The sequence below is a fragment of the Saccopteryx bilineata genome, chromosome 11 (genome assembly GCF_036850765.1).
Source record: "Saccopteryx bilineata isolate mSacBil1 chromosome 11, mSacBil1_pri_phased_curated, whole genome shotgun sequence".
NCBI classification, from domain to species: domain Eukaryota; kingdom Metazoa; phylum Chordata; class Mammalia; order Chiroptera; family Emballonuridae; genus Saccopteryx; species Saccopteryx bilineata.
The window spans coordinates 43,603,795-43,617,016 of NC_089500.1; the positions used below are offsets into that span (position 1 = coordinate 43,603,795).

The window sequence follows — 13,222 nt, forward strand, 5'->3', positions numbered from 1 at the left end:
GTTGCAACGTACTACAGTGTGAGGCCATCTCAATCACCTCTGTCTTCATAGAAAACGAAGCACATTTCAGAGCCAAAGTAAAATTTAAGTTGGCCTTTGTTGAGAGAGATGAAGACTGACAGCTCCATCAGATGAGGATGTGTAAATTAGTCTGGCCACACGAAAGGTGTTTGTGCGCCTGGGCTCTTAAACACCCCGGGGCGTGCATTTATCTCAGGGGCTGCGTCCTCGGCCTGAGAATAAATGAGGCACAAACTCAACGGTTTGCGACAGTTTCAAGGTGGGACAGTCCATATAAGAGGCTGTTAACATACCCGTGTAACTATTATTAAGGACTTATTTCTCGGAACCCAACAGCAGCGCAGGTCCAGTTAACAAGCTGAGGGCCATATCTAGGCGTTGCTCCACATAACTGTCTTGTAGACCCAAAACTCTCCCGGGATCCCATCCTCAAGCTGTGACTCAAGGAATTCTGCTTGCGCCCCAACTCTTAGTCTGAGGGCACGGAGGAAACGTGCTCGCCTCCGGTTCCTGGCTCCGGCGAGCCCCGGGAACCACCAACTCTCCCCAGGAAGCTCCAACGACCAGGACCGCCTGGCGGATCCCCGGCCCGCCACCCACTCGTCTTTCTCTTCCTCCTCTTCCTCCTCCTCTGGCCCTTCGCCTCCCGCCGCCAGTCTCTGCGGCCGCCGCCTTCGGCTTTGTTTTCCTCCCAGGTTTCACTCCCCACACGTGATAGTGTGTTATTGCAAAGAGCGCTCCGGAGTGCGAGCGCGGGGCGCGCGCACCTATAAATACAGACTCCCCGGCCAGCAGTGGGAGAACGCGGGGATAGGGAGCGCCGGGGCCACAGCGACCAGGCGGCCAACGAGCCGGCGAGAGCCGGCGAGCCACGCGCGTGGGCCGGGGAGGCGGCGCCCCCCGCCCGATCACCTAGGGGCGAGCATGGCTCGCCCGTGGGGGGGCCCGGCCGCCGCGCACGCCGCCCGCGCCCCGCGCCCTGCCCAGCCCGGGGCACCCGCGCTCGCTCCCGCGGCTTAGCACTCCGGCGCCGCTCACTAGTCCGGGCAGCGCGGAAATATCGCGGCAGACGGACACAATGGCGGCGGTTGCCGCCACCCCTAGCACGACCGCCTGCAGCAGCAGCAGAAGCGGCGGCGACACCGACGCCGCGGGCACCAGCGGATTGCAGCAGCCGCAGCCCCAGCCCGCGGCCAACGCGCCGGCCCAGCCGCCGCTGGAGCCCCCCAGGAAGTCACGCATGGACCCGCGGCACCGCCAGGCTGCTCTCTCCTTCCTCACCAACATCTCACTGGACGGACGGCCCCCGCTGCAGGACGAGGAGTGGGGCAGCGGCGAGGAGAGCGGAGCGGCCAAGCCGGGCGCGGGGAGCGCCTGCGCCACGAGGACTCGGCTCGGCCAGCTCGCCGGGGCCGAGCGGGGCGGCTGCAACGCGCTCTCCGCGGCGGGCACGGCGGCGTTGGCAGCTGGATCAGGTCCCTGCCTCCCTCAGCGGTCACCGCTGCCGCCCCTGACCCCCTGCGGGGCGACGATGCCCGCACTCGGGGCCGCCCGGGGGGTCGCGAGCCCCCTAGGCGCGGGCCGGGCGTCGGGGGAGCAGTTGCAGCCTCTCCGGCCGGCGCCACTCGCCGCCTGCGCTCAGCTGCAGCTGTCGGACGGGCAAGAGGAGTCGGAGGAGGACGACGCCTTTACCAGCGTGCAGGTGCCGACGGCCCCCTTCCTGGGCTCCGGAACCCCCGGGAGTGGGAGCGGCAGTCGAGGCCGCCTCAACTCGTTCACTCAGGGAATCCTGCCCATCGCCTTCTCCAGACAGACCTCTCAGAACTACTGCGCCCTGGAGCAGCCGGGCCAGGGCGGCAGCACCAGCGCCTTGGAGCAGCTGCAGCGGTCTCGGTGAGTATCCGGGACGAGCGCCCAATCCCGCGTCCCTTCCGGCGGGCTCTTGGCTGCGGGACACGGGTCGCTTCCACCTTCCCCAGCCCTTTCCCTAGCCCTGCTGGATCCGTGGGCTTCTGGCCCCTGTCCTAAACCACTAGGGTACGCGAAAGTGGGAGAGTCCCTAGGGAGTATGTGTTCACACGTGTGTGCACAAGCCCAGAACTCGCCGAGCTGAAGCGCCGCGGTCATGCAGTGGGGTCCGGAGTTGCGAGTTGCGGGAGCCCATTAAAAAGCAGCGCCAAACGCTCCCATCGCAAGGAGATCTGACATTTCCAGAAACCATCCAGACCCGGAGTCGCGCTCTCCCCACTCCAGACGGGACTTGGTGGTGCATAGATTGGAGCAGTGGGTCCGACTCGCGGCTCAGCGATGCGTGTGAGCAGGAACTTGTCACAGACACGTGCTGAATCCCTCCTGAGAAATTCCTGCCTGCGCTCAAGTATTCCTGTGTTTCAGGACAACTTGGCGTATTCCTTTTACTTTCCTCAAATAACGTCAAGTCCTCACATTCCTTTGTATCTGGCCTTGGGGGGTGGGGTACAGAGGGGAAATAGAGCTTGAGGATTCTTTTTTCCATTTCAAAATGAATTTGCTAGAATTCGTTGAAAGCATGTTGTACTCGCATCTTAGCAAAAACATGAAATGTTGGACATTTGCTTATTGCTCAGGAAATAGCTGGAGCTTGTCCATATGTTCAAGGGACAGTTGGGAGTTAGATCTGTGTCAGGCAGTGGGACTGGAGATTGGAAGAGGGTCGGAGTGGAGGGGGTTGGAGAATGCTTGTCTGTTCTCTGAGAGAGAGTGACTGTCCTCCCTTATGAGTTAATAGGGCCTCGTATGCAGTTAGTTATAGGATCGACTCCACCTTGGCTCAGTTAGTTTAACGTCTTGAGGCCTCAGTTTCCTCTTCTGGGATGGGGCCTTGCCAGTTTTCCAGGCCTCAGGATGAGAAGGTAGTACATTTTCTGTTCTGCCTTCTCTCTGTAATGCTCATCTGAAAGCTCAGGCATGCCCTGGCCTCAGAAGGTGGCCTGTTGAAACACTTATTTCTCCCCGTAGGGACAAATGGGGAAGAACAAACTGGACTTATCCAGAAGTTTGCTGGGTCCCTTTCTTCCCAAGTGGGTGAAATCATGACCCTGCTTAGTATGTAGCACAGCAGTGTGAGTGCATGTTGCTGCAGGCAGGCAGGGGTGAGGAGCAGGGGAAGCGGCCTCGTGATTGTATGGGTGAATTATTGAGGCTGGGCACATGTGACAGTCTGTCCCTGGCATTTATTGTCAGTGCACACATTTCCCCATTAGTGGGAGGGAAACCCCTTCCATTCCGGGTGAGTGAAGCACACTCAGCAGTTTCTGGGCAGCTCGATATAACTGCCTGACATCACTCACTGGCTCATAATGTCTATAGTTTGAGCATAAGGCCGTCTAGCACAGAAGGTCATGACAGGAATTGTAATAAACATATACGTTACTCTAAGCCAACATGCATGGCTGGCCTGAGTTGCCTGGTAGACAGATGTGTTCTTGTGTGAAGAGCAGCTGGAGATCAGATTACCTCACACTATGTCTCCAAAAATCTCATTTAAGGGGCTATCGAGATCTTGTGTGTTATACTTCTGATCCAAAGAATAGTTAGAATTTAATATCTGATCCAGTCTCTACGAAGCCCTTGTATGTTTGAGCTTTCTCCACAACACACACATTAAGATGGGTGAGTCAATGTAAGGTACTTCCTTACCGGACCATCACATTCATCTAACTACTTTGGGATTTTCCATAACTGACAACTTGATAGACATTAAAAAAAAATACTGCCTTCCACAGAAAAGCATGAAATTTAATGTATTCAGAGGAGGTAAATGGTTAAAACTTAAATTAAGAAAGGCCCTGAAGCAGCTGTTGAAGTGGGAATATCCTAGGATGCTTTGTTCCCTAGATTGCTTTCAAGAATTTTGTCAGAAGCATGTTGCTTTTATGATCACTAAAGAGTACTTGAACCTGCCTAGACAAAGTGATGTAGATTACAAACACTTTTGAAGAAGCCCCAGGGACAGCTTAAAGAATGCCCTTTGCTTTCCCGGTGTGCTTCCCTTTGAGAAGCCCAGCAGCCTGGCTGCTCCCACACACCCCTCCCTGGGTATTCTCCTGGTCTGTCATTTTTAAATCAAACGATGCTTTCCCAGGACTTGTTTCTTGCTATTTAAACTTGACCTTCATGAATCCTCTTATAAATGCAAACTGGGTCCTGGCCGGTTGGCTCAGTGGTAGAGCGTCGGCCTAGAGTGCAGAAGTCCCGGGTTCGATTCCTGGCCAGGGCACACAGGAGAAGCGCCCATCTGCTTCTCCACCCCTCCCCCTCTCCTTCCTCTCTGTCTCTCTCTTCCCCTCCCGCAGCCAAGGCTCCATTGGAGCAAAGATGGCCCGGGCGCTGGGGATGGCTCCTTGGCCTCTGCCCCAGGCGCTGGAGTGGCTCTGGTTGCAGTACAGCGATGCCCCAGAGGGGCAGAGCATCGCCCCCTGGTGGGCAGAGCGTCGCCCCCTGGTGGGCGTGCCCGGTGGATCCCGGTGGGGCGCATGTGGGAGTCTGTCTGACTGTCTCTCCCCATTTCCAGCTTCAGAAAAGTACAAAAAAAAAAAAAAAAAAAAGGAAATGCAAACTGTCAGGCTCCACTCTAGAGTATTGAGTCCAGATCTGCGTTTTAACAAGCTCAGGGATGATTCATACACAGATTGAAGTTTGGAAAGCGTTGCCATCCTGTATCTGAAATCTGCCTTTTTTTTTTTTTAAATAAACTTGAGATTTCACCTATCAGTTTTGTTATGGGTATATAAAAGTCAGAATTACCCATCTGAAATCTTGAAACTTTCTTTTTTTGTTACTTCCATCTGGACACTTTTTTTGTTACTTCCATCTGGACACTTTTTTTGTTACACTTCCATTGTGTAAAACCAATCACAATTATTGGTTGGACTTCCAAACTTTGAAATACAACACAGGGCAATCTCTGTGCCCAGGCCTGGCACAGATGTGTGAATGGAATGATGACATAATCTCTGTGCTCTGTGCTGGATGTCTGACATTTATCACATTAATCCTCACAGCCACCCTGTGTATAGATTCTTTCACAGAACCAGAGTAGCCTCGTTGTCGGGGTCCCCCAGCTTCGCTGCTACTTGCCATTCTCCACTGAAATTTCTAGGGAACCCAGGACCACGGGCCTCAGAGCCGGGCTCCAGCCCTGGGAAGCCAGCACACTGGGGTTTGCTCTTTGGCTGGGTGTCAGGGGTGGGAAGTGAAAAAGATGCCTTCTAGCGTGACACCCTGTGTGTCTCTGCTTGGGCAGTGAGCTCCGCATGAGGAACCTAGGTGTCAATGGGTGAAAGGGAGTGTAAATTTATAAGGTGTGTTTTAAGGTTTCCTTTCACTTTAAAATTTTATCTAAGGCAGCAGCTGGCAGCAGACAGCCGCCCAGGAGCCCATAGAGTCTGAGCCCCTGACAGGAAGGGTGTGTGGTGACCAGGGTATTATTTCAAAAGAACACGAGGGTTTTGCTTCTTAGAACACACGAGTTAGCATTGCATTGTGCCTTGTGCAGACTTAGGTCTTAAATGGAAGGAGGTCACGTGGTACAGAAGAACCTCAAGTCTTGGGTTTGAATCCTGATGCCACCGTGTGACCCCGGGCAAGGTAATCAGCTCTTCTGGGTCTGTTTCCTCACGAGAGCCTTGGCCTGTGTCTGGGTTCTTTCAGCTGCTGACTGAACTTAACATGTATTATTGAGAGCTGGATGTGTGTGGGGATGTAGTGGTAAGTGCTTCATACATATCTGGGCTTCTCGGATGTAAATATGTTTAGACTCACAAGGGGTTTTGATGAAGGCAGCCCTGATTCTTCAGGTTTGGGAAGGACCTCAGTTCGTTCTGTCTAACTGGTTCCCTGGGATGCAGATCAGCTGCATTTCGAGAGAGCAGGTTCTACACGTACTTTATTCCTACTGTAGGGCTAAGGAAACCAGGGCTCAGAGATGCCAGTTACCTGCTCAGGGTCACTCAGCATTGGGGCAGCAGGCTCACTTCACAGCCCACTGCTCTGCAGACTGGGAATTGCCCGTCTCGGGGTGAAGCCTGTTATAGCGCCGTGGCTGTGGTCTCGGTCTTGACTGAGAAGAAAAGTCCGAGCTGACTAGGGGATCGAGAACCAGAATAAGAAGGGGGACTGGACATTTTTTCCTGACTTTGTCCCCACCTTGCTTTGTGACTTCAGGCACGTCACCAATCTGTGAGTTCCAGCTGTCAGCCACCTGACCCATCTGGGTTACAGAAGTCTGTAAAGGACTTTGAACTCCTCAGCAGTAAGGAAACCCAAGTTATTGTCGAGCCATTTATTTTTTCAGCAACATGAATCATGGAAGCCAAAGCTGCAGCCCAGGCCGGGCCAGGCTCTGGTCGGGATGCTCCGCAAGGCTCGGGAAGGCCGTGCCCTGCCAGGGCTGAGGCCAGTGGCCCGAGGTTCACCCGCCGCCCTCCTCCTGGCAGTCACAAAGCCCGTCATGGTGTGGGTGAGCTCAGAAGGGGAAATAAATCGGAAGCCTGCTTACTGTTGGCAGGCGCCCAGAGAGGGCAGCAAGTTCAAGTGTGACCTTTTGCCTTCCAGGAGGGGCGGGGAAGCTGGCACGGTTCTGTACCACGTCCCAGAGCTGTCCCCAGAAGCTCTGCCTGCCCCAACTTTTCCCCACTGGAAGGAGAGTTGTTGGGGAGGGAGAGGGCCAAGGGCAGGTGGCCTTTAGAACATGCTGGGAAGGAAAGGTAGGTGAGGCCAGGTGGATGAGGAATGCAGACCAGGACTTGGCAACCCTAGATTCTGGGTTTGCACAGCCATAGCTGGAAACCCTGGACATGTCTCGCCTCACACCCTGCGCGTCCTCAGTTTCCTTGTGGAATTTAAGAGCTGGGACAGTTGCACACAGCTGTTCTTCCAGGTCTAGTGCGTGAGCGTCCTAGTCCTGTGGCCTGCTACAGAGGCCAGGTGGGTTTAGCTTGAGGGTGTTTGTACAACCTGACCTTAGAATGAGATGCAGGCATGGTGTTAAGTTTGTTCCCTGTGGCTTCGGTTGGCAGGACATGCACTAATGAGTGAATGAATGGGTCTCCCTCCACATAAGGGAGGTCTTTGGAAAACACCTCCAGCTGTGCTCCACCTGGCAGCAGAGGTGTCCCAACGGGACTGACAGCTCTAGGAGTCCATCCAAGCTGGTTGCAGTGGCCCTGGGAGTGATCACCACCACCACATCTCAGTAGTGATCTGCAGGAACCTCCTCTGTTGCTAAAGGGCCTTCGGGTTTATAGAGTACTTTTGTAGACATCAGTTTCAACCCCTAACAACATGGAGGGCAGGAATCCAAGGTCACAGAGTGGGCAGAGCGTGACCTAGGTGCTTTGCTATCCATCAGGTATGTTGTGGAAAAATTCAAGTATTGGGACTTTATACCTTGAATCATTTATTCAACAAACAGTGAACATAGTGAGTATCTATTGTGAGGTGCCACTTTGCTGCTCATACAGACAGAAAACATGGTCCCTGTCCGTGTTGGGAGAAGTACGTAGCCAGGCCACATATTCCAGTGATGATGGGTTTGCACAGCCATAGCTGGAAACCCTGGACATGTCTCGCCTCACAATTAGAGCGAGCTCCTTGTTTGAGCCCAGCCAGGGCAGGGCCACTCATGCCCTCCCTCCCCGTGGGACCTGGCTCGGGGCCTTGACACAGTATTTTACTCTAACAGCACGTCCCAGGTACTATTCTAAGCACTTTATGGAGATTAAGCAAGCTCGTATATAATAGTCTTCAGACAGCACAGCCTTATCACCCCACTCTTAGGGGCAGGGAGGTTAAGTGACTTCTGACCGTCTGTAGGAGCTGAGTTCAGATGCGGGCACTCTGGCACCGGAGTCGGCCCTTCCTCACCTGTTTCACTCCCTCTGCTGCGATTTGTGAGTCAGGCTTGTAAATGCTTGTCAGAGTGGCTTCAACTGAACTAGGCAGAAGGTGGCCTAAATGACCGCTAAGGGCACTGCTCACCCTGTGGTTTCCTTATTTTGGTTTCTGCCTTTCTGTCATTCAGGAAGGACCTCTGTGTGTGAGGGCCCAGGGGACGGTCCAGAGCTCTCAGTGGCTACAGTCCTCGGTCCTGCCCAGCGCCCAGCTCGCGCCCCTCTTCTCAGCCGCACCTCGGTTCCTGTCACCTAGGTTGCCATCTGATGCATCAGGTGCTCCCAGGCCTTTTCATGGTTTAGATGCTGGGAATCTAAGCAACACAATACCTGGCACCCGCAGGAATCGTCCTTGTGTCTCTGGCTCTGTCACTTACTTTGTGACTGGGTTCTCATCTAGGCAGTGGGAATAACACTACCTCCTTCCTGGGTGAGTTTCTTTTGTTTGGACTCTGTGTCTTCTCAGCTTCACCCTTTCCCCTGTAGCCCTGGGGTCTGCAGACGATGGCCCACCCATGGTCCAGATGTGGCCACTGGCTGTTTATTTTTATTTTTTTTATGCTTTTTAAAAAAATTTTATTTATTCATTTTTAGAGAGGAGAGAGAGAAGGAGAGAGAGAAACAGAGAGAGAGAGAGAAGGAGGGAGGAGCTGGAAGCATCAACTCCCATATGTGCCTTGACCAGGCAAGCCCAGGGTTTTTTTTTTGTTTCTTTGTTGTTGTTGTTTTTAAATAATTTTATTTTTTTAATGGGGTGACATCAATAAATCAGGATACATATATTCAAAGATAACAAGTCCAGGGTATCTTGTCGTTCAATCATGTTGCATACCCATCACCCAAAGTCAGATTGTCCTCCGTCACCCTCTATCTTGTTCTCTCTGTGCCCCTCCCCCTCCCCCTTTCCCTCTCCCATTCCCCCCTCCTCCCCGTAACCACCACACCCTTATCAATGTCTCTCAGTTTCACTTTTATGTCCCACCTACGTATGGAATAATGCAGTTCCTGGTTTTTTCTGATTTACTTATTTCGCTTCGTATCATGTTATCAAGATCCCACCATTTTGCTGTAAATGTTCCGATGTCATCATTTCTTATGGCTGAGTAGTATTCCATAGTGTATATGTGCCACATCTTCTTTATCCAGTCATCTATTGACGGGCTTTTTGGTTGTTTCCATGTCCTGGCCACTGTGAACAATGCTGCAATAAACATGGGGCTGCATGTGTCTTTACGTATCAATGTTTCTGAGTTTTGGGGTATATACCCAGTAGAGGGATTGCTGGGTCATAAGGTAGTTCTATTTTCAGTTTTTTGAGGAACCACCATACTTTCTTCCATAATGGTTGTACTACTTTACATTCCCACCAACAGTGGATGAGGGTTCCTTTTTCTCCACAGCCTCTCCAACATTTGCTATTACCTGTCTTGCTAATAATAGCTAATCGAACAGGTGTGAGGTGGTATCTCATTGCTGTTTTGATTTGCATTTCTCTAATAACTAAAGAAGATGAGCATCTTTTCATATATCTGTTGGCCATTTGTATTTCTTCCTGGGAGAAGTGTCTGTTCATATCCTCTTCCCATTTTTTTATGGGATTGTTTGTTTGTTTGTTGTTGAGTTTTATGAGTTCTTTGTATATTTTGGATATTAGGCCCTTATCTGAGCTGTTGTTTGAAAATATCATTTCCCATTTAGTTGGCTTTCTGTTTATTTTGTTATCAGTTTCTCTTGCTGAGCAAAAACTTCTTAGTGTGATGTAGTCCCATTCATTAATTTTTGCCTTCACTTCTCTTGCCATTGAAGTCAAATTCATAAAATGCTCTTTAAAACCCAGGTCCATGAGTTGAGTACCTATGTCTTCTTCTATGTACTTAATTGTTTCAGGTCTTATGTTTAGATCTTTGATCCATTTTGAGTTAATTTTTGTACAGGGGGAGAGACTGTAGTCCAGTTTCATTCTTTTGCATGTGGCTTTCCAGTTTTCCCAGCACCATTTATTGAAGAAGCTTTCTTTTCTCCATTGTGTGTTGTTGGCCCCTTTATCAAAAATTACTTGACTATATATATGTGGTTTTATTTCTGGACTTTCTATTCTGTTCCATTGGTCTGAGTGTCTATTTTTCTGCCAATACCATGCTGTTTTGATTGTCGTGGCCCTATAATATAGTTTGAAGTCAGGTATTGTAATGCCCCCAGCTTCATTCTTTTTCTTTAGGATTGCTTTGGCTATTCGGGGTTTTTTATAGTTCCATATAAATCTGATGATTTTTTGCTCTATTTCTTTAAAAAACGTCATTGGAAGTTTGATAGGAATTGCATTAAATTTGTATATTGCTTTGGGTAATATAGCCATCTTGATTATATTTATTCTTCCTAGCCAAGAACAAGGTATATTCTTCCATCTCATTATATCTTTTTCAATTTCCCTTAAAAATGGTTTATAGTTTTCATTATATAAGTCCTTTACATTCTTTGTTATGTTTATTCCTAAGTATTTTATTTTTTTTGTTGCAATCGTGAAGGGGATTATTCTTCTGAGTTCGTTCTGAATTGTTTCATTGTTGGCATATAGAAAGGCTATTGACTTCTGTATGTTAATTTTGTATCCTGCGACCTTACTGTATTGGCTTATTGTTTCTAGTAGTCTTTTTGTGGATTCTTTGGGGTTTTCGATGTATAGGATCATATCATCTGCAAAAAGTGATACCTTTACTTCTTCTTTTCCGATATGGATGCCTTTTATTTCTTTGTCTTGTCTGATTGCTGTGGCGAGAACCTCTAGTACCACATTAAATAAGAGTGGAGAGAGTGGACAACCCTGTCTTGTTCCTGATTTAAGGGGGAAAGCCTTCAGTTTAGTGCCATTTAATATGATGTTAGCTGATGGTTTATCATATATGGCCTTTATCATGTTGAGATATTTTCCTTCTATACCCATTTTGTTGAGAGTCTTAAACATAAAATTGTGTTGTATTTTATCGAAAGCCTTTTCTGCGTCTATTGATAAGATCATGTGGTTTTTGTTCTTTGTTTTGTTGATATGGTGTATTACGTTAACCGTTTTACGTATGTTGAACCATCCTTGAGATTCTGGGATGAATCCCACTTGATCATGATGTATTATTTTTTTAATATGTTGTTGTATTCGATTTGCTAGTATTTTGTTTAGTATTTTAGCATCTGTATTCATTAGAGATATTGGTCTGTAGTTTTCTTTTTTTGTGCCATCCTTGCCTGGTTTTGGTATGAGGGTTATGTTGGCCTCATAAAATGTGTTTGGAAGTATTGCTTCTTCTTCAATTTTTTGGAAGACTTTGAGTAGAATAGGAACCAAGTCTTCTTTGAATGTTTGATAAAATTCGCTGGTATAGCCGTCAGGGCCTGGACTTTTATTTTTGGGGAGGTTTTTAATGGTTTTTTCTATTTCTTCTCTACTGATAGGTCTGTTTAGGCTTTCTGCTTCTTCTTGACTCAGTCTTGGAAGGTTGTATTGTTCTAGGAATTTATCCATTTCTTCTAGGTTGTTGAATTTAGTGGCATAAAGTTTTTCATAGTATTCTACAATAATTCTTTGTATACCTACGGTGTCCGTGGTGATTTCCCCTCTTTCATTTTGGATTTTGTTTATATGAGTTCTTTCTCTTTTTTCCTTGGTAAGTCTTGCCAAGGGTTTGTCAATTTTGTTGATCTTTTCAAAGAACCAGCTCCTTGTTCTATTAATTTTTTCTATAGTTTTACTATTCTCTATTTCATTTATTTCTGCTCTGATTTTTATTATTTTTTTTCTTCTGCTGGTTTTGGGTTGTCTTTGTTCTTCTTTTTCTAGTTCCTTAAGGTGGGAAGTTAAGTGGTTCACTTGGGCTCTCTCTTGTTTGTTCATATAGGCCTGAAGTGATATGAACTTCCCTCTTATCACTGCTTTTGCTGCATCCCATAGATTCTGATATGTCGTATTGTCATTTTCATTAGTCTGTATATATCTTTTGATCTCTGCACTTATTTCTTCTTTGACCCATTCATTTTTTAAAAGTATGTTGTTTAGTTTCCACATTTTTGTGGGATTTTTTTCCTCTTTTTTGCAGTTGAATTCTAGTTTCAAGGCTTTATGATCAGAAAATATGCTTGGTACAACTTCAATTTTTCTGAATTTGCTGATGTTGTTTTTGTGGCCCAACATATGGTCAATTCTTGAGAATGATCCATGTACACTGGAGAAAAATGTATACTCAGTCACTTTGGGATGAAATGTCCTGTAGATGTCTATCATATCCAGGTGCTCTAGTGTTTTGTTTAAGTCCACTATGTCTTTGTTGATTCTGTGTTTGGATGACCGATCTAGAGCCGTCAGCGGTGTATTGAGGTCTCCAAGTATGATTGTATTTTTGTCAGTTTTTGTTTTAAGATCAATAAGTAGCTGTCTTATATATTTTGGTGCTCCTTGGTTTGGTGCATATATATTAAGAATTGTTATGTCTTCTTGATTCAGTGTCCCCTTAGCCATTATGAAATGGCCATTTTTATCTCTGAGTACTTTTCCTGTCTTGTAGTCAGCATTATCCGATATAAGTATTGCTACACCTGCTTTTTTTTGGATGTTATTTGCTTGGAGTATTGTTTTCCAGCCTTTCACTTTGAATTTGTTTTTATCCTTGTTACTTAGATGAGTTTCCTGTAGGCAGCATATAGTTGGATTTTCTTTTTTAATCCATTCTGCTACTCTGTGCCTTTTTATTGGTGAGTTTAATCCGTTTACATTTAGTGTAATTATTGACACTTGTGAGTTCCCTATTGCCATTTTATAGATTGCTTTCTGTTAGTTTTGTGTCTTGTTTGATCCTTCTCTTTCGTTTTTCTATCTTTTGTTTTTATTTGGTTGTATTCCATACATCTTTCCTCTGTTGCTATCTTTTTTATCTCATGTGCTTCGTGGTGGTTTTTTCGATGGTGGTTACCTTTGAGTAATGAAAAGGGTCCCTACCCTGTTCATTGTAGTGAACTATTTTGTGAGTATTTTTGCACTCCATCGTCCTTTGCTACTGTTAATCTCCATCTTCTCCCCTTCTTTCTTTTTGTTGTTGTCACAGTTTAAATTTGGTTTTATTGTGTTCTTCTTGGAGCTTTTACTTGTGGCTCTGTTTTTTTGTTCTTTGTATCTGATTGGAGAACCCCTTTAGTAATTCCTGGAGTGGGGGTTTTCTAATGATAAATTCCCTCATCTTTTCTGTATCTGTGAATGTTTTTATTTCTCCTTCATATTTGAAGGATAG

The 13,222-nt window shown here is 47.5% G+C and overlaps 1 protein-coding gene and 1 non-coding gene across 3 annotated transcripts in view; both read left to right on the top strand.

Annotated features, from left to right (window-relative positions):
- Window positions 1–859: 859 nt before the first annotated feature.
- LOC136315540 (CDK5 and ABL1 enzyme substrate 1-like) overlaps window positions 860–13,222 on the top strand; it is a 115,940-nt gene continuing 103,577 nt past the window's right edge. The window contains exon 1 of one of the 2 annotated variants that reach the window (XM_066247229.1): window positions 860–1,914. In XM_066247229.1, the coding sequence (XP_066103326.1) occupies window positions 1,100–1,914 (815 nt within the window). In that variant the 5' untranslated portion in view covers window positions 860–1,099. The remainder of the gene's footprint in view (window positions 1,915–13,222) is intronic. The other variant, XM_066247230.1, reaches the window with a different exon arrangement.
- On the top strand, window positions 4,204–4,279 carry TRNAS-AGA (transfer RNA serine (anticodon AGA)). The gene has a single exon. It is a non-coding gene; the product is annotated as a tRNA-Ser (tRNA).